The sequence below is a fragment of the Cygnus atratus genome, chromosome 23 (genome assembly GCF_013377495.2).
Source record: "Cygnus atratus isolate AKBS03 ecotype Queensland, Australia chromosome 23, CAtr_DNAZoo_HiC_assembly, whole genome shotgun sequence".
Lineage (NCBI taxonomy): Eukaryota > Metazoa > Chordata > Aves > Anseriformes > Anatidae > Cygnus > Cygnus atratus.
Window position 1 is genome coordinate 2,402,646 of NC_066384.1, and position 20,849 is coordinate 2,423,494.

At 47.4% G+C, this 20,849-nt stretch overlaps 1 protein-coding gene and 1 long non-coding RNA gene across 2 annotated transcripts in view; one reads left to right on the forward strand and one right to left on the reverse strand.

Annotated features, from left to right (window-relative positions):
* Nucleotides 1–4,205, reverse strand: part of LOC118255739 (uncharacterized) — a 7,501-nt gene extending 3,296 nt beyond the window's left edge. Inside the window, exon 1 of the long non-coding RNA XR_007709124.1 lies at nucleotides 4,066–4,205. This is a non-coding gene — a long non-coding RNA (uncharacterized LOC118255739). The remainder of the gene's footprint in view (nucleotides 1–4,065) is intronic.
* The window catches only part of LOC118255688 (protein argonaute-3), a 39,693-nt gene continuing 22,131 nt past the window's right edge, over nucleotides 3,288–20,849 (forward strand). Inside the window, exons 1-6 of the mRNA XM_035562058.2 lie at nucleotides 3,288–3,465; nucleotides 11,187–11,358; nucleotides 15,573–15,693; nucleotides 16,662–16,870; nucleotides 17,983–18,119; nucleotides 20,672–20,806. Of these exons, the coding sequence (XP_035417951.1) occupies nucleotides 3,447–3,465; nucleotides 11,187–11,358; nucleotides 15,573–15,693; nucleotides 16,662–16,870; nucleotides 17,983–18,119; nucleotides 20,672–20,806 (793 nt within the window). The 5' untranslated portion in view covers nucleotides 3,288–3,446. The remainder of the gene's footprint in view (nucleotides 3,466–11,186; nucleotides 11,359–15,572; nucleotides 15,694–16,661; nucleotides 16,871–17,982; nucleotides 18,120–20,671; nucleotides 20,807–20,849) is intronic.

Below are 20,849 nucleotides of genomic sequence, written 5' to 3' on the forward strand. Positions count from 1 at the left end.
AATCTGCCGCCACTCCAGCTGCCTGGCCGTGCTACCTTAGCGTGACTTGAGTGGTTTTGAGACGGGCAATATAAAAGCAAACATTTCCTCTGGATCTGTCTTGACTCAAACCCAAAACCCAATGTAAAACTGCCACTTACATTTTTACCTGTACCTTTTGTTCCCCGTTCAAACGGCCCCCTGCTATCTCTCAACTTGTGCACGTTTACACATCGCGTTTCCGCTATTTGCAGGCTTTATTTTAGTTTGATTTGCGGAGCGGCCAGCTCCTGCACTTGCGAGATCGTTTCAGCCTTTTCTGTTCAAGTGGGTTGTGGCCAGACGTTTCCAATGGCCGTCTGCTGTGAATCTGCACGCTTCCTGCACGGCTTGTTTTGTGCTCGGAGGGTCACAAAAAGCCCGCTGGCTCCGAGGTGCTTTAAGGGCAGATTTCAGACTCCTTTTGGATTGGGGTTAAGCTTTGATCCCCGTGTTTCTGTACCTTGCAATACTTTACATTTCCCAGCTTTAGAGTTCCTTGCAAGCTCCACAGTCCTCTGCAAACCCACGCCAATAGCTCAGGGCTCTGTCTTGGGGTACAGAACTGGAGGCTGTTTGCCATCCACTGAATTCTGGATTAGTTTGGGCTCTACCTTACAAGCAGGTATTGACATACCTTTAGACGCTGAATTATTTAGCAGTTGAGCTGTAACTGTGGATTTCTGAATAATGCTAAGTGATTTTAAGGAGGGACTTGCTAATGGCATGCACGTACTCAGCTAATTTAATTAAACTGTTAGCACGCAGAACGTATTACACTGAACTGAGCATCTCTACAGATTCTGCACACCTTCTGCTCCTTTTAAGGTAATATCATTTCAAATATATATATATATCAGAAAAATCTTCTTTTGCAGCTTCAGGGGGACTGTATGTGAGAAAGAGAGGTGTAACAGAAAATTGTGCCTTGTGAAGCTGGGTCTGAAGTCCTGGAAAACAGATCGGACTCCTTGGTTTCAAATGTTAGGTCGGCATTTGAGCCCCAGCCCTCGGTTCTGATTACAGCGTCCTAAGCTGCAGCATCAGAAGTGCTCGCATACCTCTGAGGTACCCGCGTTCTGTGGAGATGTCTGCCTTGGGTATATCTGCTTGATCTTGGTGATCACGTTGCCCCTCCCCTCTCAGGATTACAATTAAGGAAATATTCTAGTAGCTTACTTTTAATTTCCATGTTTTTAGAATCTTTACAACATAACGTCTCTGATAACTAAATTTACGCTTTTAGGACTAATTTAGTTAGCAGTCCCTGGAACAGGAGTTCTTAATAATATATGTGAAGCCTGGATCTCGAATCTCAAGCTTCTACTCTGCTGCTCCGATGGTGCAGTTCCCCTGCTGCTACCTCCACAGCTGCGTAGCTGGGAAATGCCCCTCAGCAGCAGGAAAGCTGACATCCTTCCTCCAGAACGAGCAGCAGGTTCAAAGATGCTTGGATAGCTTCTTTATACTCTTCTTATTCATGTATGTTTCTTATCAAAGAGGTATTTTGGGGAAGAGAAAATAGAGGTAAGGGTGCCACGGCCTGACCCCACGCTGGAACTGGTACGTCTGAGTCACTTTGCCGCACGCACACAACTGTTTTGCTTGTTTCACCCTCTGCGTTTCTTCTGGTGACAGTTTGTGTACCAAATCTATAACAAAGCGGTACTAAACATTGTTAAAAACACTGCCAAAAACTGAGGGGAGGGCAGGCATACGCTCTGAATTTATGCAGATCTAGTGAATCATAGCCTTTATTCTCCTCAACCCGAGCTACTTAGTCTCATAGCTCCTCTGCAAACTGGAAAAACAAACACAAGCCCGATGTCAATCCTTCGGTTGTTATGGGGATATCGAAGGATAACGTGTGTTTATCAGGTGTTATTTTTTAGACAGTTGACTGTGCACTTGTAAGATGTCTTTACCTGTCACTCCCCGAGAAAGAAGGCTGCGTGAAAGGCTCGTGGGACGCCTGCCCGTCCCCACGTGTACCCTGCAGCTGCCTTTAACCGTGCCTACAGAGCAGTTTTGTGCCTCGTCCTTCGCGTTTGGGCACTGCTGCAGCTTCGCAGGCCCCTTCCGGGCCACTTTTGTGCATTCCTGAATTTTTCAGCCCGGAGGACGAAGCCCGGCTGTTGTGGCTGTCCTGGCAGTGTGGACGGAACGTGCTGGAGTCTGCAGAGCTCCGGCCCAGGCTGTTCCACATTGGGCACATGGGAAGTGCTTGCAGTGCGCGGTGTTCTTGGGGGTAACGAAGGATGAGGCTTAGTCCTTTAACGTTCATTTAGTGAGGATTAAAGAGAAACAGAATCACAGCATGGCTGAGGCTGGAAGGGGCCTCCTGAGATCAGCTGGTCCAACCCCCCCTGCTCAAGCAGCGTCACCCAGAGCACGTTACAGGGGATGGCATCCAGGCGGGTTTGGAATATCTCCAGAGAAGGAGACCCCACAGCCCCTCTGGGCAACCTGTCCCCGTGCTGGCACCCGAATCGTAAAGAAGTTCTCCCTCAGATGGCGACGAAACCTCCTGAGGTTTGATTTATGCCCATTACCCCTTGCCCTATCACCGCCCACCGCTAAGGACCTCTCCAAAAACGTTGAGAATACTGGCCCCATCCTCTCCACATGGTCCCCTCAGGTACCTGTGACCTATGGAGAGGCTGGTGGGACGGAGGTTTGTAGGACGGAGGTTGGTGGGATGGAGGCTGGTGGGACGGAGGTTGGTACGACGGAGGTTCGTAGGACGGAGCCTGGTGGCGCCCCCGTCCCTCTCTCCTCCATGCCCGAAGGAACTGATGTGGAACCCGTTCGGACCCGGGCTGCGCCCCCTGAGGCACCGAAGCCCCTCGAGCGGCTGCGGGGGGGGGGGCTCGCAGGGTGCAGGAGGGACAACGGGGAGAGACGGAGGCGCCTCAGGGGACAACGGGGGGAGAAACGGAGCCGCCTCAGGGCCCCTCAGGGGACAACGAGGGGAGACGGGGCCGCCTCGGGGCCGCCTCGGGGCCGCCTCGGGGCCCCCCCCCGGCCCCATCCCGCCGTCGCCCAGCAACCGCCCCCTCCTCCCCCGCCACTTCCGCACCCCCCCCCCGCCAGGAAGGGGCCGAGCGTTAGAGGCGGGACTTCCGGCGGCGGGGGCGCGCGGGGCCGAGCGGAGCCGAGCGGCGGCGGCGGCGACAGGCGCGAGCCCGGGGGGCGGCGGGGGCGGCCACGCAACTTCCGGCGGGGCGGGGCCGGGCGGGGCGGGGCGGGGCGGGGGGGGGGCCGGGCCGCGGCCTGCGGCCTCCGCCGAGCGGGTGGGCCTCCGCCGGGAGGGGACGGGACGGGACGGGAGGCCGGGCCTCCGCCGCCGGGCCGCCGCCGCCGCCGCCCAGCACCGCCCCGGGGCCTCCCGAGCCCGCAGCCCCCAGCGGCTGCGCCCAGCTCCATGCATGGAAATCGGCAGCGCAGGTGAGGGGCCGTGAGGGGGGGGGGGGCACTCGGCCGTGAGGGGGGTGGAACCGGGCCCTGAGGGGGGCACCGGGCCCGTTGCGGGGGCAGTGGGGACCCCTCCGTAGCCCCCCGGTGGTTTCGGGGCACCCGGGGGGAGGCTGAGGGGGGGGGCACCGGGCCCGGTGGGAGGGATCTGGGCCCGGTGTGGGGTACCGGGCCCGGTGCGGGGGGCAGTGGGGATCCCCCCCCGGTACCCCCCCGGTGGTTTCGGGACGTTTCGTAACGGGCCGGCCCCGCGGCGGTGCGGCCGCCTTGCATAACGCCGTGCTGTGCCGGGGAGCTGGGCTTTGGGCGGCACCGGGGGGGTGGGGGGTGGGGGGGGGGGGTGGTCACCGGGCACACCGACGTGAGGCGGCTCCCGGTGGTGGCTGCGCCCCAAAACCCCGAGGCTCCCCGCACCCCGAGGCTCCCCGCGCGGAGCCGTGGCGGTTTGGTACGTGACGGTGGATCCCGGAGCCTTCCACCTCCTCCCTCACCCGCCGGGCCTTCTACCACGAAAAGCCCCCCCCCTTCCCCCCCCGTAGCATCCCCAAAGTGCTTTAAACGCGCCCGAAGCACCTGCCGCCTGCCTCTGAAACGTGCTCGGAGATCCGTCGGAAGGCCTCCTGCCTCGCCTTATCAGCAGCCTTCGTCTCCCCGTGCCAGAGCGGCTCGAGGAGAGCTTGGGTCTGGGCTGCGTTTGCCTCAGCGCCGCGTGAGGCAGCGGGTGGCAAAGGGCACGTCAGCAGCCGCGCCGAGCGCCGTGCCCCTCGCACCGAGAGCAGCCCCGGCCGCCGAAAACGTGGACGTGGGGCTGAAGCTGGCTGAGCAGGACGTGTGTTTTCATCCCTTCGGGTGTAGGTAGCTTTGGTGTTTAGGCAGAGGTTTGAATTAAGGATGGATTTGGCCCAGAAAAGCTTGCCACCCGAGCTGTGTCCTCGCTTGATGAGCTTGGATGATGGGACTGGAACCAATTGGGGAAGGTGCAGGGCGTTAGCGGTCCTGCGGAATTCAGGTGCTGTGCTAATGATCTGTGTGTGTTAGGTAAACTTTAATGATAACCCGGTATAATTCGACTCATCTCAAGATACGGATTTGCCAGAGTAGCGCACAGATGTCTCATTTTTTTCTTTCCTGTGAGTTTCCCTCTTGGAAGGCTGTAACGTGCGGGATTTTAGCAAAGTGCTGCCGTCGTGAGGCAGCGCTCCTGATGAGGTTAGTCTGCGAAGCGTTGCGTTCAGCACGAGGGACGTTTCTCTCCGTGTCTGCTCCGTAACGAGGAAAAGCTTTTGTGCTTTGTTAATGTCTGAGGGAACCTTCTGGCCGCCAGACCCCGGCGTTGGCACAGGAGGACACAAACCGTGCGTGGCTGAGCACGTAAGGGTTGAAGTCCTGTCTCCTAAAGGAGAAAGCCACTGAGATGTTGTGTCCTCTGCGTGTGGAGGGAAGATAAGGGGTGTCTCCGACACAAAGTGGGGAAGCACAGGGCTGTGAGTATTCCTGGAGTAAGGATGGAAGCCAGCGTGGTGTAGGTGAAGCGGTGCTGTGGGCAGCTTCCAGTCTGTGTGATGATCTTGGCCTCTGAAATCTGGCAAGTGTGCCTCTTCCAGACTAAATAATGCTCAAACGTGGCTTACAGCAGGGGCAGGCTGCGACTGCGGCTGCTCGGGGTGCAGGTTGTGGTGAAATCAAGTAAACGGTGGAGTAGCAGCAATAAACTTGGCTGTGGAAAGGTGAAGGGAAGTGAAAACGGCTCTGCGAGAGCTGGAATTCGGTGTGGGGCGTCGCGCTTCCAGCAGAGGAGGGTTGTGAACCTCCCCAAGGCAGGCGTGTGCAGTGCGCCCCTGCTGCCATGGCATCGCCGGCGCTCTGTGGCATAACGAGCCCGAGGACTCGAGCACTGCCTCCCTCTCCACTTACACTTCGTTACTCCTTCCTCCAAAGTTCAAAGCGTTTTGTGTTAAACGTGCCGTTGTTCTGTTGACGCCGCTCCGGTACGTTTCCAGTGAAGCACTACGGACATCTTCCATCGCCTGGTGGCTTTCCTCTCCCAACTTTGGGCAGACCCAGTTCTGAGAACTGGGTGTTTTCTCTCTGCGTGAAGCCTAGCGACTTGGGAGGACCATTAAAAGCTGCATGTTTGTGGGTGGAGTAGAGCAGAGAAGGGGAATGAATCATAAGTGCCTTCAAAAGTTGCTCTTCCCCAGAACGGCGCGCATGTGATGTGAGTTAGAGTGGAACCTCGCCTCTGTGGAATTGCAGGGGAAGCTGTTTGAATCAGAGCACGAGCTCCACAAAGCGCTCCTTCCTCGGTGGTTTAACTGTCAGGGTACTTCTTGAGCTGATCTCCCAGATAAATTAAAACAACAACAACAAAAAACCAAACGGCGACAGGACCGTAAGGCTTGTGTGCTTTTCAACACATCCGGTACGCGTTGAAGCAACGTGCTAATCAACCAGCGATCTCCCACTCGCCCCAGCCGGTTCCTGCAGCGAAGAATTGAGAGGCAGCGCCTACCTGGGGCGCTCGGGGGAGCCTGAAAGCTCAGCCCATCATCCGAAAACTCGTGTTGGATCCGTAGTGAGGAGTAGCAGGCAGCAGGGTGGCTTGCCAAGTGATCAGAGACCTCGATAACTGAAGTCATTTTTCTTCTGCATTAGACTAGGTTGTATAACCCAACTGTCATGGAAAGCATTCACCTCTTAATTAAAGAAAGGGTTATTCTCGGATACGAACCAGTTTGGTTCTTAATGTTCTTCAGGCTCAGCTTCTCGTTGCTTTGTACCGCGGCGCGTTTTTCTGAAAACGGTGAGATTAGTCATTAATTTATTGCTTTTAATTTTGCTCGCACGCGAAACTTCTAAGGGATGTAAAGTAATTTTAGCGTTACGTTTAAAGAAGTTTCGCTCGGTGACTGTAAAAATGTATTTTTATTTTCTGGTAGCACGGTTCCAAATTTGGCCGTATCCCACGTGCTGCTCTCAGATATTCTTCAGGCAGAAAACTGGAGAAAGGGAGCTGCGTGCGGCTCAAACCTGAGCCCGAGGTGGCAGGCCGGTGGACAGAGCGTTTCTCCTGCTCGGTAATAGCAGTTTGAAGTTAGGGACTGTGTCGTTTTCAAAGCAGTGAGTAGGAAACCGGGAAGACAAAACCCCAGCACCTTTGGGACGCGGTGGCACCGCGCTGGCGGGGTCCTCGCGCTCTCCCTCCTCCTCCAGCCCGTCGCTGTGAACACACAGCACGGATCAGCTGCTTTTTGGAGCTAGACGCTCTCTGCCCTTAGATTTTATTACTTTTTTTTTTTTAGCAGGAATTTATAAGCATTTGTTATCTCGTAAATGCTTCCAGAACGCTTCGCTGTGTCTTCTGTACCCGTGCTGTGCTAGAGCAAGTCAGCGCGCTGCTGTCTGTCTGGGCGCTTGCCTATCGCTGCGAGTGGCGTCAAAACGTTGGCTTTTGATGAGTTTTAACATGACTTATTAGATGAGGCCGTTAAAAGAAAAACGTGGAGCCTAAATTGCAAGCAGGAATGCTTAGAAAACGTGGATTGCATTACTCATAAATAATGTAATGCCACCCAGAGAGGCTGCTGCTGCAGAAATACGGCAATTCATGATTTCTGGCATAAGTAAGGAGCCTGGTTATTGAAACCAATGTTTAAATATAACCTTCCCTATCTATTTTTTTAATTTGGAATTAACTCATGTCTTGCTGGTGACAGGATTTTCTCTGAGCTCCATAGGTTGGGCCTCTGAGTCCGTACAGAAGCTGGGGGCCTCTGAAAGGGAACTTTTTTTTTTCCCCTCCCCTCTCCATCCTTTCTCCTCTCTTTAGAGAGCTTTCTGCAGCGTGCAGGCTCCAGCCGGGGGATGAGGTCTGTGAGACAAGTCTGCCTCGTGTTCCTGAGCTGGAGTTTCAATCATCTTTTCCCTGTTAAGTCCCCTATCCTGGTTTTTAAGACCGGGTAGTCACCCATTCAATTAGAGATTTAGAACAGCTTTACACACAAATAAAACTATTCAGTAGTCATCTGTTAATAGTTTTTAATTTTGTAATGCTGAAGCCCAGAGTAGGAAAAGGGATCATTTCTTGCCGGAAGCTTGGCGCTGACTTTCGTTCCTTGCCGAAAGGCTCACGTAAGGAGAGCTGCATTTTCTATTAGCATCCTGCTAGAAATCGGGGGTTTGCTTCCTGCTTTGACACCGCCTCGCGTTCCAAAAGCTTCGGTTTTCCCCGAAACGGTTTTATTGGAAGAGTTGGGAGGTTTCTGTGCCTGCGCTTTCAGTTCAGGCGTTATTGTGCCTGGGTGCCCGTCTGGTTGCTGGATTCAAACCGTGTTTTGGGTGCGAGCCAGACGGGGTCTGAACCGCGAGCTGTGCCGCCACAGCAAGCACCGGAGGGTTTCGTTGTTTGGTCTTTGTAGTAAATCCGTACTTCTGCAGAAGAGACTGTCGTGATTCAGATCCTGCCCAAGCCATCAGGGTACTTCCACGTTGGTCTGGCACGTGGTCCGATTTCGGAGGGAGTTTCCAAGCTGTGGATCCGAATCCCAACAACCACAAACTTCGGAGGTTTGCAGGTTCAGCTGGGGTCAACGCTTCCGAGGTGCCGGCACCTCCGCCTGGACCGAACTTGTGTCCGAGCCAGAAACCCTGGTCTTAACGTTACTCCAGGCTTCAGCTCTTTGAGAAGTAGTATCGGTGTGAGTTGGGTTTTTTTTCGGCGTTTCATGAATAATACTTGCTCCATTTTAGCCGTTTTTTGCTTTTTGGTGAATTGATATTGGTACGGGGGGGGGGGGGTGGCGGCGGGGGATGGTCCCGGCAGGCTCTGCTGCTGCCTCTTCCCGAGCCTTCGCTTGTGAGAGGTCTTCCAGCGTTGAAGGATGCTCATAAATAATGCCCCCAACGAATGCCACGAACAGTGCTTTATAAATCAATATGCCCTCGGGTCCTGAGGAGAGATTCTCATTTTCTGGTCTGTGTTCTTACCCACGTGGAGCCTTAGTTAAACGTTTCCTCTGCAGCCCGTCCCCGTGTGCTCTCTGAGGAACCGCGCGCTCCGAAGGTTCACGGTACCCAGTGGCAGCTCTTGTGTCTGCTGGAGGCTTCCTCCCTCGCTGGGGAGAAGCCTCCCAGGAATCCATCCGAGGCTCCGGGTGCAGTTTGGGCGCTCGTCCTTCCGTGCTCTGCAGCGGCGGGTCACCGCTTTTTGTTGCTTCCTTCCATCCGCAACCCGTTCTGTGAATTGAGTACCGATCTGGCGCCCCAAACAGACCTGATCTGTGTTCTTTCGTGGGCTTTTAAGAGCGTGCTAGGAACGTGTTCACGTTTGGTGTTGTAGCAGCAGGGTAGCAATAGGCAAACCTTGTGCTGGGGCAGCAAAAACCTCTGCCCTCGTCCTCCGCCGCGCCGCAGCAGTGCCATCGCGGGGGTTTTTTAGACTTGATGTTCCTATGGCTGGGTGGCACCAGAACGAAGCCCTTCTGGGCGCGCTCAGCGTGGGGTAGGGTAACGCCACAGCTCACGGTTTTGGTTTACCTGGGCAGTGCCCGGGAGCATCCTCCGGTGTTTGGGCATTTGCTCCGTGGGGCTTGGTTCATGGGTTCGAAGGCAGCGCCGCGTGGCCTTTCAGTGTGTTTTTGAGGGGGTTCTGGCACGTTTGGGCAGCCACTGCAGAGCGGAATTACCATTTACTCCTGTTTCTAGCGGGCTTGCCCAAGGGAGCCTCCGCACCACACAGAATTGACAGCAAAATCAGCTGAACGCCCCAAAACGATTCACGAGTGACGTGTAGACCCGCACCGTTTATTTATCACCCCCTTGATTCGATTCCTCTGGGCCACAACCCGGCCCTGGCCGCTTCCAGGCGCACCCTGCCTGACGTTGGTAACCAAATACCGCTCCCCTCTTCCAGGGATTTGCTCTTGTGCAGTTGAACACTCGGATTTTGTTCGGGTGAGCAAAGGGTGAACAGCGGGGTAGCGTTCCCTGCCCCAGCAGCACCTGCAGGGGGGAGACGGGGCAGCCAGGATCCTCTTTAACCTTATCTGTATTGTCTTTGCATTTCCTACGGTTATAAACTACGGCGTGCATGATCTCGTAATAATAAAATCAGTGATCGAGTCGTTCGTGTCACTCGGATGTTTCGTAGTAACTCTTCACGTATGCTTACATCCTGAAAACATTTCGGGAGTAAATTGTAGGGCTGCCTCTACTCGTGTCATCGTCCCAAAATGAAGGAAAAGTTTAAGAGAACAGATGCCTGGAACAAGTTTGGCATAAGCGTAGTCTGTGAGGGTGTTTTAAACGATGCCTCTTGTTTTGTGTTTTTGTTTTATCTTAGGGCTCGATGCCAACCCACCCAGAATTTTTTGGTAGGTTTCTGGGTAGAGCCAGACAAATGTTACGGTGGAACTCGGCTTTGATGTTCACCTATTCTCAGTACGCGGCCTCAAGATAGTGCAGCTTTTTCCAGGAATGGTGGAGATTAATCAAAAGACAAATAAGATGTTTTTACCAGCACTTGACATTTCGACTCTTCTATGAAAATGAGTGGGCAGGAATTGCTGTCTGCGTCACTGAGTAGGAGTGGAGGGGAGAACTTTTAACTGATCTGATCGAATGCTCAGTAAATCATGACATTTGTGGGATGAGTAATTTTAAAACTGGAAGCAACTTGGACTACAAAGCCTGTTGTTTTTGTTGTTTCCTGAATGGAAAGAGGTATTTTGAAGGGGCGATACCAGCAGAGATTCTTGAATGCGGACCGTGTTTACTACTGCGATTGGGTGTGTAAGCCGTGAGTAACCGGGATCTGGAGCTGAGGATTCCTGTCTAAATGGCACAAACTAAACGGAGTGGATAACCGGGTGGGAATGCAACACGTTACCAGCTAGATGCGTTTAGGTAACTTTTGAAATACGCATCTCTTATTCCGGATTTCGATGGTTTCTCTGAGCAGCTATGGGTGTTCTTTTCTGAAGTCTAAGTGAGGAAGGGTTTTATGGTTCTAGCGTCTTAATCGGAGTCTGTCGCCTTCTGGCCGGTCACGTTTATCAGTGGAGTTGCACAGGAAGTAATGGTTTTGTTCTTCGTCCATTTTCAGCCAGCACAGTTCAAGAATAATGTCTTCGCAAGCTATGCTCACGACGACGGTAAAAGTTTGTCACAAACAGCACAAGTCCAGAGCTGCAGTTTTGTTGTTACGCGGGCGTTCAGAAAAGGCATGTGAAAACTGGTGGTTTAATGCCAGGCTGCCTTTCCCCAATAATAGCGTTACGAGGAACAGCACACGTTTTTGTTGGTTTAGGACGTTTCCTGATCTTATTCATGCTAATCACATCAGCTAAAACTGATCAGTAAGAAAGCAGTCTAGTTGTGAGTGGAGGGGCATGGAGGGGAACAGGGCAAGCGTTAGCTTGGAACTTGATGTGTTAGCGTGCCGTTTGGTAAGGCCCGTCTGCCCTTCTTCGAACGTGCTAGCTCTGATGCCTGCCTGGCCCTGCGTGAGTTGGTTCAGGGAATTAAAACTGAAAAAGAAAGTACGTTAGTAAGTCTTGATGGGAGACCAGTACGCGTACCTGCAAATGCAAGGAGCCTTCTGTATTTTTAGCTGCCAAAATGCTAGCAGGTGGTACCTCTGCAACACAGCGTTTTGTGGTGCCTATCTCCTGATCTGTCGTTTCTCTCTTTTGCAGGACCCGTCGGGGCACAGCCCCTGCTCATGGTGCCCAGACGTCCTGGCTATGGCACCATGGGCAAACCCATTAAACTGCTGGCCAACTGCTTCCAAGTTGAAATCCCAAAGATTGATGTCTACCTCTATGAGGTGGATATCAAACCAGATAAGTGTCCTCGGAGGGTGAACAGGTAAGAAGGTGAAATGTGTCTCCTAAAGTATTCTTGTGCTGACATTTTTAAGCAGAGGGACCTACTGAACTAAATGCAGCCTGTGTAGCTTGAAGTCTGAGCATCCATAGAGCAGGTGAGAGTTGTGTTCTGCTGCGCTGTGTGCAAGTTCTCACAGCTCTCTGTGAGATGGGTGCAGAACCTGCTCCAAGGTCTTTTAGCTGGGTTGTGTGCTATGGAGTGGGCCAGCAGGTAGTGGTCACAGTACTCTGTGACGGGTTTGATGGCAATCTCTGTTCCTCAGGGCATCAGAAATATGGTATAGCTGTAGGCACTGACTCTTTTTAGTAGAAATACTGGCTGCTAAATCATTTCCATTAGCAGATATCTACTCCTATGGACGTTTTTGTTCTTGGTTGATACAGAGGTGCATTGGTTAATTCCCAAACTTAATTCACACGGGTGCTGTGATCGGAAGCTGGTGTCTGAAAGCCACCTCTGTAGGTGTGGGAGGAGACAGAAATCAGCTGGAAAGCTTCCCTTAGGAGCAGTGGTATGAAAGCGCTGCAAACTAGTTTTCCCCTTGTAATAGATATTTCATGGAATCAGCGTCGTTTTTGAAATGAACGGGCTTGGTTTGAGCTCCACCTGTGTCCTCTCTGTTAGAGCGTTTTGTACAGTGCATTGTACCTCATCTTGTTTCCACGGCTGCTGGGTCTTAGGTCGATTAAATCCCTTCCTACTCTCCTGTATTTCTGGATTGCTGGTTAGATGGAGAGAATATTTCCATGCTCTGGATCCCCATTCATTTGGTGATCCAACAAATAGCCCGTTTTGGGTTCTTGATTCTTCAGCCTGATCAGATTGCTTGTATAGCTTTTTATACGTGGCCTTGGTATGTTTTGTCTTAAACTTTACAAATTTTGGTAGCCAAAGAAGCCCCTTTGGAAAGTGCTTTAAATTGAAAGTCTGATATTGTAGCTATATTTTTTTTAAAGATGACAACCTTTTGTATCTCCTGTATTTCTTCTCTGCATTAAATAATGTTTTAGGAGGAGTTACTTCTTAGTTTCTTGTGAAATCCATTTCGTCAGTTAGAAAGTTTAGCACAGCTGAGAAGCAATCTTTTCCTCTTTCATCTGTGAAACCCTGGATTTTGCCTTTTAACAATAAAGTACTGCTAGCGCCTGATTCTGGCTGGCAATTTTTCCCCCTGCTAGTTGAAAGCTGCAGTTGTGAAGGCCATATGAATGCCTACATCAAATAAGAATTAAAAGGAAACTAATAAATTGCTAAAATTGGGATATAATATTCCTGTGTGAATTAATATTTAATATAATCTCACTGTTATGAAAAGTTAATTTACTGTATTGTTAAATGAAGAATGCTTGTGAAACCATGGGCATAGGAATACAAAGAGATTCTAAACTGCTCTAAACTGACTTACTGTTTTGTATGACTTTCAGATAAATGCCATTTCATTTAAATCTATTGACTAAAAAGTCTTTTTTGGAAGGAAATGTTAAATATTAAAATAGACTAAAGGAAGCCTTAAATCAAAGCTATCGGAACTCTGATCACTCATGCAGTCAGGGTCTGTGATTCTCTGTGTAGTAAGCTTTTTCTTTAAAAGTGGGAAAAAAACTACAGATGTTTGAAAATAGTGAACTTGAGATAGGTCGTTTTAAGATAGCAGCTAAGCTTGATTTTTTTAATTTTTGAAAAGTTAAATATTTCCATTTCGTGGGCCTGCTTGGAGGGTAATTTCAAGCTTGCTTCCAGAATTAAATCTGTTTATCAAAGCTTGTCTTAGTTGGTTATGCTTTAGATAAATGCTGTGCCTTCTGAAACTTTCTGCTTTTGTGGAGAGAGGCAGAAGTATTTAGTTTGTAAAGTAGTTCAGCGTGAAATTGTAGATATTTTTCCGTGCTAACAATGATTTCCTCAAGGCTGTTAGCAGCTGATACACCTTTGCATACCCTTTGTCTCAGGTTATCTGTATACATTGCTTCTGACTTTTTTAGGTTAGTGAGTGCTCGTTGCTTCTCAGAAGTGCTGTTTACAGGTCGGAAATAATTTTCAGTGCTTTTTGAATGAGGTTTCTCATGAGTTGAGCTAAGAAGGCCAACTGAACACAGGCTATCTAAGAAATTGCTTTAATAGTCACATTTAATAGTCAAATAGACATAATTTGTCTTAATGTGATAGCAAGCAGTACGTAAAATATGACACCTAATATAATCTGTAGTTTAAGATCTGAAAGCTGAGGGTAAGTTTTCCATGCATATTGTTTTATTTTTTTCCCCAAACTAGGGAACCATGAACTTGGTTATTTAAAACTATTCCTACTTTACCAACTTTAGTGCAAGTAACAATGTAGGAGACGTTAGTTAAAAACTGCAAGAGCTTGGATAAATGAGCTCAGTAAAAGAATATGGTATCTGCAGAGTAAGTGCCTCTGAGAGTGCTGGGGGTTACGCAGAGAAGAATGGCTTTTGTTAGTCTAAATTGAAATCAGCGTGCTGGACTATACGTCCTTTGAAGAATTTTCTTAGAAATACATTTTTCCCTTTCTCTCCATGCTGTGACAATTATTGCCGAGAAGTCAGTGGGTTTCCATAGGCTCAGCTCCTGAAATAGTTTCTGACTGACATCTTGGCTGCTTGGATTGGGAATAAATAGGTTTTTAAGTCTAATTTTTGAAGATTTTGCTGAACAGCTGCTGCTTTTAAAATTCACCTCCACCTTTGCTAGTTTTAACCTGCATGGAGGCTTTAAAAACTCGAGTTTCTCTTGTGTTTCCTTTTCCCTTTCCTTGGCAGTGCTGTTCTTCACCACTGTTTCCGCTGTGTCGTAAACTGGAAAGCGGAAGGCAGTAACGCCTTGCCTTGAAGCTGTCAGTCTGTGCGAGAGCGGGAGACGGCTCTGGCATGAGTTTTGGTTCCCAGAGCCTCTTCCTTGTCCCTCCTGCTCCGTTCGTGGTCCCTGATGTGCATCCATCTGCATTTATCATGGGTCGTGCGATGGAGCTGGCGCTTACAGAGAGCTGCTGCTGCATGTGTAGCATCGTGCGTAAGGGAGCGGGGTGCCAGAGCACTTGGGGATTTGGGGGCAGAAGGACTTGTGCCAGAGCACAACCGAGTACTAAGTAGACACATTAAAGTGGCTTCAGTATGCTCTGCTTTTTGCCAGTGGAAGGACTTGGATGCTGAGACTTCAAGTGAGTTTCTCTTCGCCTTCTCCAAGTCCCCAGTGAAAGTGCTGCTCTCACCCTGCTTGAAGAGGAAGCTGGCGTTGGTTGTCTGAGTATTTTAGGCTAATATTGCCGGGTCAGGAAATGGTATGAGTAAGCTTCGGCATTGCAAACGTGCTAGCTGGTGTATGCTTAAGTAGGAAAATGTTTAATTTCTGTAAAACAAGGGAACTATGACACATCAAGATAGCTTGCAGTGGAACTGAAACACAAAGAATCCCCAAAGAGTTCAAAATGTGGAGGCATGTTTCAGTCAGAGGTATTGCAAAACTCTCTTTGCACCTGATGTATCTACTATTTGTATTGAGAGGACTTCTTTAATATGAGATGAAATTTTTTTTTTCAAGTGTAAGTTCAGTGCTTGTGTCTCTTTACAACAGGTTCCTATTTTCTTATTGCCATCAGCTCACAGTAAAGTAGGAGAATCTAACTATGCAAATTTCATCTTGACTTGATTTTATTGTAAAATCTTAGATTGTTAACGACAAGGCTTTTATTAGGCCACCTCATCTTTATATAAAACGTAGGCAGAATTCAAAACTCCTGTTAGCTGAAGAGCAGATGTGTGTTACTGGGTACAGGGTACAGTTCATTCGTACGGCTTCCGTGGGCTGGCATTGCTCTGTACCGGGTTTTCATAATAGCTTGTGGGTTTCTTCCGAGGGAAGTGCATCCTTGCCTTGTATATAAAGCTTATGGAAAGGCCTCAGTCATTTCTGCTACTTTCTGAAATGTTTTTAGCAAAATTACTTTCTGGTACTTAAGCATTTGCACTGATTGTGATTTTATTTTGTAGCGTTTTTCTGTTATCTTAGCTGCAGCGTGCGAAGCACTTTTTGGGAATATCGGTGGGTGTTGTATAATCGCCTCGAGCGGTGTGTTTATTGAAACTGCCTCAGCAAAACACAGCGTGTGTGGGAGCCAGTTCCAGCATGAAACTTCTCTGAAAACATTTTCAATGTGTAAATATCAACTTTTCTAGGGAGGTGGTGGACTCAATGGTGCAGCATTTTAAAGTGACAATATTTGGGGACCGTAGACCAGTTTATGATGGGAAAAGAAGCCTTTATACAGCCAATCCACTTCCTGTGGCCACTACTGGGGTAAGATAACTGGAAAAACAATGGTACTTGTAACAGCTGCTTAGAAAAGCAAAAGAAACAAGCCCAACTTCTAATATTACCGAATTCAGAAACTATCTTAAGGTATCTGTGCTGAAATAGTCCTTTTAATGCAATTTCTGTAAATTTCAATATATGTAAATATATTACATTATATATAACGTGTCGTAGTTGCATTCAGAACCTCCCCTAGAATTTAGTCACCTCTTTCTACAGCGTAATCTATTAAATAGAGTTTTGCAGACTGTAATACAGCTTACTGTGAAGTACTGTTAATAAATTAAACTGCAGTTTCTTTGGAATGAAGAGTTTTCTAATTCAAGATGACAGTTCCGTGAACCACATCTACAGTTCCCTTTATTTTGTGCGTTGAATTATGTACTTCATCAAATGTGCGATATCCTAATTATCTCGGTTTTTGAGTCTCTGGCCCACTTATGGGAAGGAGCGAAAACACCTGTCCATCGATCAAAATGAATGGAGTCTTGGTGTGTTGTTAAAAGCAGATCCTGAGATCTGTCCTTTTGCAGGGACAGCAAATAATGAAGTATTCAGTTTAAGTCAAGAATTCTACATCTGAATTTTTTTGTATCTTAACGATGTTTGGTGCATATGTAGTGTTAGTAACTGCATTTAAGCTGTCAGACGTAACTTCTGGATAACTCATGCAGTCCAGCTCTTATCTAGGTGTATTTTTATATAGGTATCTAACAGATTAATAGGGAGTTTTGATTCACTGAGACTTGCGAAGTAGCTTCTCCTTTCCCAGCTTTCCAGTTCAATAAATAGATAGTAGAATAGATAAATAGCTTTCCAGTTCAATAAATAGAAGTAGATGGTCCTGCTCCAATACTGCCTCGGATTTCAGGTGTTAGATAGAGGTGACAAACGCATCCTAGCAAACTCACAAATTAAACAGCCACTTTCTTTTTTTCCCCTCAACCACCCAGGTGGATTTGGATGTGACATTACCGGGAGAAGGTGGAAAAGATCGTCCCTTCAAAGTGTCAATAAAGTTTGTTTCTCGGGTGAGCTGGCACTTGCTGCATGAAGTTTTGACAGGAAGAACCTTGCCTGAGCCTCTGGAACTAGACAAACCTATCAGCACTAACCCTGTTCATGCTGTCGATGTGGTGCTACGACACCTACCCTCCATGAAGTAGGTTCACTGTCTTCCTGCAGTCTGTCTTTACCTGAAGTATCCCCATTGGGAGACCTTCATCCCTGTTTTTTCACAGGTGAAAAGAAAAAAATGATCATTCCCTCATGCAGCACACCTGATTAGTAGAAGTATGTATTTTTGTAGACATTTAAACTCCAGAGCAGGTGACGTGTTTTTTTGGAAAGCTCAAGAAACAGGAGATGCTTATATTAGGTCTTAATTGAAAAACGGAGAGTTTACAGTATGCTAGAGCACTGCTTTTACATTTTCTGTTCAAAATGAGCCAAATATTGTGTACCTGGTGACTATCTAAAAGCATGAGTCTCTAGTTCAGTGATATACCCATCAATGGTGCGTGGTTCTCATGATTTAAATACATTGTTGAGACTAGATCCTGTCTTAACCATGTCTGCTACTCTTTATCTCAGAACCCTGAAATATTAGAGAAGGCCCTATCGATTTTTGCCTTACTTGGGCCTTGGAATTTCCTTTTTGATTGCTGGCTGTACCTTTCACTGGTGTTTTTCATTGGGTGTCACTGACTCTTAGAAATGATCTGTGGTTTTGTGGAAGCCAGTCTTCTTCAGCTACCCAGATTGTAAGGAAATGTGAAAGACTGTTGTGTCTGTACTAATGCCTGTACATTTCAAATGTAAGGAAGCATGGAGGTTTGTGAACTTACCTTTTCTACTCAGAAAGCATTAGTTTCTCTAGTTCTTTGTTACCACTGCAGTTTTAATGCAGTGTACACCGAGAGAAGTAATCAAACATTCACTAGTAAAACATTCAAAATGGTATTTGAAGGTCAGTCTGGTATATACAGTGCTATTGTACAGAATCTGTTCTGTGATGGAAGTTACGCTTAATAAAGTGGAAGATCAGAAAGGAGAAGTTAACTTGTTGCAAAAACTAGTAAACGTTTTGTCTAAATTTAAAAACACTGCAATGGAAACGCCAGCATTCAGTGTATTGTTTAAACTTGACACCGATCCCAGTGCACAAAATTCCAAAAAAGAATAATGCTGTGCGGTATGATCTCCTAAGACAGAGCTTTTTATCGTATATTGGGAAAGTGATAGCATAAACGTGTGGTAATCTTTTTTGGCTAGGTACACCCCTGTGGGCCGCTCCTTTTTCTCAGCTCCGGAAGGCTACGATCACCCCTTGGGTGGCGGCAGGGAGGTCTGGTTTGGATTCCATCAGTCTGTTCGGCCTGCCATGTGGAAGATGATGCTCAATATTGATGGTGAGTTGGGATTCAGAGTTGAGAATAAAGATCATAATTCTTGCCTCTAAGAATACAAATGACCTTGAAATTCAGTCCGTTAACTGTCATGTGTTTGTGTTTATGATACTAAAATTTAGGTAGTATAGTAACTTCTGCTGCTTTCTGTACGGAAGGATTTAGTAACCGTGAGCCATCTACACTAATTTCTTGTCTTTTTTTTTTGTAAAGAATAAAGAGTTAAAATAGTTTGGGGTATTTTGCTAGAATTTGTACCAGAGTAAGCAAATTTCCAAACTCTAATCTCTTCGTGTGCAAGGGATTTTCATCTGAAAAATACATGAGTCTTACGGCTCAGTTTAAAGATTTAGTATTTGTAATATCCTCATAAAATGGAACGTTAACTGTAAAGGCAACCTTCTGCAGGAGTTTTAATGACAATAGTCGAGTGAGATGGTAATAATAAAGTGTATGCATGCATACTTTGGCTTGCTCTTCAGCCAATTCAGACCAGACCTCTTCAGCAAAGGCTACGTAGAAATCCTGGTCTTCTTTTTTTCATTTTTGTTGTCATGCCAGCATTTGAGCAGAAGTTTACCTGCCATATTAAAAAACAAAATCCTTTATAGGGAGAAAAGGCCTAGCTTAGCTTGTTTTCCTCCTTCACTTCTGTACTGGTGCATCCACAGTAAGACAGACAAATTGCTTAAGCTGTCTCTGTGAGGCTGTCCGCAGTAGGTGGTGTTCAGTGCTTACAAGGAAACTGTAAAGTGTATCAGAAATACCTATGTAAATAGGGCTAATTAAGGTGGGCTTTCTTATGCTAAATCAGGTCTACTCTGCACCACTTTATTAAGTCCCGGATGAATGTACTTGGGATGAGCCAGCACACGTGTCAGACTCCTTGTGTCTGTAGGCACTCGAGTCTGCCTGGTAGCTAAAACCCCTGCAGAAAAATGTCAGGGTTTGAGATGCAGGTGCTGCCTAAAAGTTTCTGTAATTCACATTCTGTTCTCACTGTCTGTCTGAAATGCTTTCTAAAACCAATGTAAATAGCCTGACTTCTTGAACTTTGTTAAACGCTCCAAGTCAGGTTATGAGTAGAGCCTGTCTTAAAGCGTAATGAAAATGTCACGTATTACTGAGCTTTCACAACAAAAATGTGCATGTCCACTGCTGTGGTTTGCCTGAATTGTGAATGGTACTCATTTGACTTCAGGTGGGTTTGCTCTTTTAAAATTACCATTCAAAGTGCAGCTATGACTTAGTTATTGTTTGGAAAAGGAATGTAAAAATATTTCCAGCCTGAGAAATATCCAATCCTAGTATCTGTGTGCAAGGTACTGAGGTAACTACTGTTCAAGGAGGACAAGAGTATTAATTTGTACCAATTTATGATGCACTGCGCCATTACCTTCTCTGAAAGTAGTTTTTCCTGCCAGTGTTAAATAGCGTAGTAGTTATTCTTGCAGTAGAGCTTTTTCAATCCTTTCTGGGAGTGAGACACTCAGTAACTTTGTCTTTAAGCTACAGTTCATAGGCTGATCACCTTATGTTGTGGTTGAGGCTGTAGGGATTACATTCAAATCCTATTGTATGATTTTTGTCTGTTGTTTGACTTCATGCAAGGTTCGTTGCAAAATCCGTTCCTCTCTCTGTATCACTTTTGCTGCTATGGGAGACAAGCGGCACGCTGCCAGCCGCTGGGGGTGTAAGCTATTTGTGTTCATTCAGTAGTCGGCATCCGGAGGTGGTGGCCGGCGTGCGTCATGCGAAGCTGGCAGCCTGCTGCAGTGACACACGTCTGAAGAATGTTTGGTTGTATCAGCACGGAGATGTGGTGGTTTGGGTACATGACATCTGGGAAACTAAGAAAGTGCTTGTCTACTATTTCACTTCTGTTGTTGCTATTTAAAGTTTGAAATGTATGGATTATCTTACATTTGAGCCGTAGCCTAGTGCTACCTCACATTTCTTGCTAAAAGGTGTTGTTTCAGTTGCTTATAACTTGGCTAAGCACGTTGCTTGTGGTCTTCATTTCATGGAATGAGTCAACTGTCCTGTGTGAATACAGTATGTTGTCACTTAGTGTGACTGGGGCGTTAGTATGCAGGGAGGGTAGGAGATATTGGTAGATCAAGGGCTGCACTAAGCACTACACTATCATAATTTGTGAACTTAAAATTGTGCTTATGTAGCTAGCAAATATTCAAGTATAATTGAGCAGATCTCATATCATTGACAAAATCATGTCGCATATTGCTTGTAGCTCCATACAGAGTTGACAGAGTGTCTCTTTGGGACATTACAGCTCTCTAGAAATAAATATCACCTGGGGAAAATCCCTTCCAAAACCCAGAAATGCAAAGTAGTTGTAGGATGATGATGCTGGTGACTGTGTCACTGTAGGTTTTGTTTGTGTATTTATTGCAAACCTTGCTAATCTGTTTTGAAAGCAAGTGCTGCACAACATCTTGTTGGGGGTTAGTTGGAATCTTTAAAAGCATTCGTTTATCTACTGCTTGACAGCATTCTGACTTGCCTTTTTACACGTGATATTTTGTTCTTTTTAGTTTCTGCCACTGCCTTCTACAAAGCACAACCTGTAATTCAGTTTATGTGTGAAGTTCTTGACATTCATAATATTGATGAACAACCGAGACCTCTGACTGATTCTCATCGGGTAAAATTCACCAAAGAGATAAAGGGTGAGTAGAAACATAACTGTCCTGTCCCAGGTAACTCAAGGTA